Source organism: Siniperca chuatsi, linkage group LG24 (assembly GCF_020085105.1).
Source record: "Siniperca chuatsi isolate FFG_IHB_CAS linkage group LG24, ASM2008510v1, whole genome shotgun sequence".
NCBI classification, from domain to species: Eukaryota; Metazoa; Chordata; class Actinopteri; order Centrarchiformes; family Sinipercidae; genus Siniperca; species Siniperca chuatsi.
Window position 1 is genome coordinate 6,204,751 of NC_058065.1, and position 6,000 is coordinate 6,210,750.

At 39.3% G+C, this 6,000-nt stretch overlaps 1 protein-coding gene across 4 annotated transcripts in view; it reads right to left on the reverse strand.

Moving 5' to 3' along the window:
• Positions 1-6,000, reverse strand: part of LOC122871787 (receptor tyrosine-protein kinase erbB-4-like) — a 253,808-nt gene that overhangs the window by 58,029 nt on the left and 189,779 nt on the right. For all 4 annotated transcript variants that reach the window (XM_044187168.1, XM_044187166.1, XM_044187167.1 and 1 more), the window contains exons 14-15: positions 5,335-5,428; positions 1,321-1,475 (exon numbers count right to left, since the gene is read on the reverse strand). In XM_044187168.1, the coding sequence (XP_044043103.1) occupies positions 1,321-1,475; positions 5,335-5,428 (249 nt within the window). The remainder of the gene's footprint in view (positions 1-1,320; positions 1,476-5,334; positions 5,429-6,000) is intronic.

A 6,000-nucleotide genomic window follows, 5' to 3' on the forward strand; every position in this document is an offset into this window, starting at 1 on the left:
ATAAACTCTGCATGTTGGTAAGTAAAGAAGGTACATGTTCTTTATATCAACAGCCTCCATGCTTTTCCTGCTTTGGCCTCTGCATTAAAGTGTGTTTGTGTAGGGAGACAGCTGGGTAGTGGCTAAACTGTGAGTTTATTTACAAGTTTGTTTTGCACTCTCTGAAGCCCTGCACTCTGCACTTCTTTGTATATTAGCCTGTCATGTATATCGCCCTTTAAGGCATTGAAGGAATAGTTCGACATTGTGGGAAATAATTCAATTTCAATTCAATTTATTTATTTGATAAAATACTCTTATTTGATCTGTTGCCATGAGAAGATCGATACCACTCTGATGTCTGTCCGTTAAATATATAGCCACACGCTGATTAGCTTAGCTTAGCATAAAGACTTGAATCAGAGAGAAACAGCTAGCCTGGCTCTGTCCAAAGGTTTAAAAACAAAACATCGTCTGAGCTTTCGAGGTGCTGGTAGGTGGACTTTTTTTTAACCTTAGGATAGGGCAAGGCTAGCTGTTTCCAGTCTTTATGCTAAACTGAGCTAATTGGCTACTGGCTGTAGCCAGAGATGAGAGTGGTATCAATCTTTTCATCTAACTCTTGGTAAGAAAGCAAATAAGGGTGTAAAACCTCATTGTTTTTGACAGCAAGTAGAGCAGGCTTTCTCTTTATTGTTCTGGTGTAAGCAGAATAGCTAATTTTCTTTATTTTGTTTGCCATGCCACACACAGAGAACTCTGTCCTGTAGCTACAATAACAGTCTATAATAAGATACTTCTAGACCTTTTGGATCTCCATTGCATATACAATATTATGCTGCAATTGAGAAATCTTATAATAATATAATAAGTTTATGCCAATTTGAGGCTGTTAAGGTGACCTTTTGCTCCAGCACATGTTTTGATTTGTGACTTCCTGTGATCACAGAAGACTGGGATGCTCTTTGTTCCAGCCAGCATGACATGTATTTTTCACTGTCTCTCTGCAACCATCCCTGCATTCATAGTTCATCTGCACTGTACTGCTTATGGCCTTAAGAGTCACTACATTCTGCCCCTGACCGGAGGACCCCCAGAAGCTAGCTACAAACTCAGGGAATCGAGCGGCTGCAAGATTAAGTCATCTTCTCGCCCTCTCTCTTTTTCTTTCTCACTCTCCTTGGGAGGGAGGCACCACATGTCCAATCCAGTTTGTCTTCATGATGCTTTAACAGCATAAAAGCACCTAAGCTGGAGGACACTCGAAGGCGAGAAAACATGTAAAAGAAATGCATTCATTTTTAAACAGACACACATCTTTATGCGTCATCCCTCTCTTACCCCTGGGTGCAGTTGGCATGGCAGGGATGACACTCGTTGTTGGCCTTGGCGTACTTGAAGATGAAACTGTTGGCGCCCTGCAACCCATCGGGGCACTTCTCCACGCAGTTGGGTCCATCTTTGAAGTGAAGGCATTTTACACATTTGTCCGGGCCCTGAGAGGAGCGCAGAACAAGGAGGAGGAAGATGAGAGGATGGGTTAGGGGGAGGTGGTGGACAAGGGATGAATAAAGAAAAAGAGGTGGAGGGTGCAGTAAAGCAGTTAGTAAGATGGAAAGGGCAGGGAATGAACAGAGAGAAAGAAATGTAAGGCAAAAGGATGGGCAAAGAGGTGAAGGAAACCAGTAGGAAAAAATTAAGTTATGGAAAATGGAATGGGATTAAGCAAGAGGAAAGAATGGAGATATAGTAAAATGTATTAGAGGAGAGAATAAAATTGAACAGAATCAAATTCAAACCTGGCGAATCATGTCAATTTGCTCACTTCCTACCACTGCAGGACCCACATGAATTCCATTCAGTGATTTATAATGTGTTAAGCAAAATTGCCAAGCGTGTATTCCGCTGCACCCCTGCTAAAATTGGCAAAATGCATAAGGAATCAGGTCATGTCAAAGTACGGTGCATAGAATGTGATGGAGGAGATGACAAGTGGTAACTGAGCAGGAGCTCAGCTGCAACAGGATCATGAATAAGTGAGATGGATAGTTGTGTGTGTGTGTACGTGTGTATGAAAGTAGGAAGAGAATAACTGACAGTACCTGATGTGTGTGTTTATGCTTGTGCATATGTCTGAAGCAATGAAGGTGTGAACTTGTGTGTGTGTGTGTGTGTGTGTGTGTGTGTGTGTGTGTGTGTGTGCAAGAGTTGTTGTCAAAGCGCACTGTTGTATTCTGGGTGCTTGGAGTTATGGCGCTGCGCTCTGTTACTAATGACGACCACGGTGACCTGATGGACAGCTTCTCGCAGTTTGACACATTCAGACACACGCCATCAATAAACATTATTCTCACTTTGCATGTTTGTGTGTATGCATGTGTGTGCGTGTGAGTGCGGACGCATACAGATGTCTGAATGCATTCAAGTATGTCTGCGTGTGCCGTACGCATGTGTATTTGTGTGTGAGAGTGCCTGTGGTTGATTGACTCTGGTGTTATTTACCACTCAACTGTGACCAACATCTCAAAGTCAGCAGTCTCTGTGTCTCTCTCTTCATATCTTATTCTCGCTCTCCCTCTCTTTCTCTGTCTCCAGGGACAATCATAAAAGGTTACTCACACAACTGCTAAATTCTACAAAATAAGTCATGCAGCACATTAGATACAACTTTCTGTAACACCACAATTGTAAAATTAGCCTCCATAAATGGTGGTGTAGCAGACTTTTCAAACCGTTTCGGCTCACGACCCCTAAAAGGATAAAGGTACGATAATCTTAACAAAACCAACAACGTGCTAGTTCGCCTCACGGTACTTTCGTTCCCTGTCTGTGGCATTCAACCCTTAAGCCTATTCATTACTATTGATATGACACTTTAAAAACAGGTCTAAGTAATTTGACAGGCAGTGTCGTTACAAACGTTACTCAAACAGGAGTAAACAAATATTTGTCAGCGACGGTCCAACACACATTTGGTGCACTAGTCTGTGTCTATTGCACTAGGACAGTGTAAGAAGGTTTAACTCAAAGTAAACTACAGTGCCCGAGTTTATTCTAATAGAAGAACATGCCAATCAGTGCAACTGTGTGGCTAATTTATGCTGTTTTTTGTTTTCTGCGGTGGTCAAAAAGAGCTCAACTTACTGCAACTTAAGAAAACAACGGAAAAAACTAAATAAAGAAGCAAATGAAACACATTTGCAATTTGACAACACATATACGCAGCATAAAGAAATGCACTGCAAATACAGAAAACACAATAAGAGATAAGTTGAAAGCCCAACACCACAGAAATGTCTGGCGGAAAACAGATAAATACATCAACCACTCGTCAATGATGTTTGAAAAAGAGCTAACTATATTTATTTTAGTTTTAAAAAGGTCCAGTGTGTAACATTTAGGAGGAGCTATTGGCAGTAGTGGAATATAATATTTATAAGTATGTTTTCATTAGTTTATAATCACCTGAAAATAAGAATCACTGTGTTTTCATTACCTTAGAATAAGCTGTTTATATCTACAGAGGGAGCAGGTCCCCTACCACAGAGGTCACCATGTTGCATCGCCATGTTTCTACAGTAGCCCAGAATGGACAAATCAAACACTGGCTCTAGATAGGGCCGTTCGCTTTTTTTGTGAGTTTCGCGGCCACTGTAGATTCTCCTACACGCTTGGAAAGGGAGGGTACGTATTTAAATGGTTGCAAACAGCAATTTCACTGCTAGATGCCACTAAATCCTACACACTGGACCTTTAACATAAAATGATTCCAATATTATTGAAAGTATTTGCTATATATGCTTTAGTAATCACTAGCATGCTTCGTGCTTTTAGTGTCCCCCAAAACTTCTATTGTGTTGTAACTGAGTTCTGTTGCTAGTGATGTTCACATCACATCAGGTACCTTAAGTATCAATACAACAATGTAAATATACTCCATCGCAAGTAAAAATCATGCATTCAAAAATTTACTTGAGTGAAAGTGTAATAGTAATGTCAGCAAAATTAATTTAAGTATCAAAAATAAAAGTAGTCATTATGCATAATGGCCCCTGTAATTGTTATATTATTATATTACTGAATCATTACTGCATTACTGCATTAACATGTAAGCAGTACTTTAATATTGTAGCTGGTTGAGGTGAAGCTAGTTTTAACTGCTTTATATACTTTTGGGGAGTTATATATGTAATACTCTATCGTATTTTTTATTTTTAAACTGATCATTTGATATGTGTATGAAATATTAATCTGAAAGGTAACTATAACTATAGCTGTGAAATAAGTGTAGTGGAGAACAAAGTATAATATTTGCCTCTAAAATTTAGTCAAGTAAAAGTACAACATAGCATTAAATGGAAATACTCAAGTAAAGTACTTCAAGACTGTACTCCAGTAAATGTACGTAGCTACTTTCCACCAATGTCTGTCACTCTCTAAGACTCAGCTTTTCTTTATTTGCTTGTGTTTTCACTTCTTTATGCTGCATTTTCATGAAATCGATAAAAGGTGTATCTTAATTTGATTGCTATTTACTATTTGTTATTGTAAATGTGATGTATATGTTGTCAAAGTGCTTGTTTGTTTGTTTGTGCTATGTTTCTTAAATTGCAGTGCACTGAGAATTTTCACCCACTGTAGTTTTGAATACTTTTTGGACAACATTAGTTTTGGTTGTTTTGTGGGATTTGTTGACAATAAGAAAAATATACAATATTGTCAGGCTCAATCTTAAAAAAACGAAGCAATGTCTATTTGTGGCCCCTGTTATGTTGCATATGTCTGCCGCACATGTTGTTATAAAGTTATAAAGAAGTTGCTATAGAGTAATTTTTTTCTACTGCTGCAGCTTTCCATGAGAAGAATGTTTGTTGAACATACTGTTTGTTTATGGATGCATGGTTTTTTGTGTATCTCTATTGACATTTTAAAAAGGGAAATTCTAACATTTCGGAGAGTCGTGGTGTGATCACATCCGAGACTCTAAAAGTGACTTTACGGGAAGGTCAGAAACTAATCTAATTTTGCTGCTTTGAGTGTGTGTATGCATGCTTGCCAAAAGCATGCCTCCTAAAGTAGCCACAGTAGTTTATCATTCCTCCCATTAACCTATCATTCACCTTTGCAAACACAGCACTTATACCTCCTGAAATCCTGTGCGCAAGACCGATAGACTCCCACAAAATAAGTTGGAAATCTACTTTAACACGCATAAGATATGAGACTATCTTGAACAGAAAAATGAGAGGAGTGGTTTTAATCTAAATGTGAGAAGTCTAACTCTCTGGAAAGTATCATTAGGTGAAAAGTAAGTTGAGTTTGAGGGTGTCTGAAGTGGATTCGGGTGTGTCTTACCTGGCCAAGACATGTCATGGTGTTCCCATCCATTTTCTCACACTGGCTATCACACTCCAGGCACACGGATCCATTGGCAAATTCACGCACTTCCCTGATAGAGATAGGGAAATCGAGTTAGAGGTGCATGTATTATAGATTTGAGAGCGTACCCATATTGAAATATTGATTAAGAGCCTGCTGAGGGAGGATTTTGAAGTACGCTGTGTGTTTGCAAGCTGTACATAGGAGCTTTTTGATTTCAAACCAACATGTGAAATAGCATCAAGAAAGCAAGGTTAAATCTTAATTTACTCATGCCCATATCCACGATTCACACAGGGATGCGAGCTGCCTGCTATTTGACCAAGTTAAAGACTAAGTATGGTCAATATGTTAACAGAGAAGGCCCATGAATAATGAACAGCTTTTTAAATCATGGGCAAACATGAGTCGATGCATGGAGGGAGGAGGAAGTGAGAGGAGAGGTGGTGGGAGGGAAAAGAGAAAGATGGCAGAAGAGGCCAGGGAGAGGGCAGGGACAGAAGTTAGCTTTTGATAGGGTGAAGTGGGAGGCACACAGGGAGTGTATGAGGATGAGAAGAAAAACAATGTTAAGAAAATGGTAAGTCAGAGAAATTTGCTCTTCATACTCTTATCAAATCCAAAAATCACTGCAATTTGTGC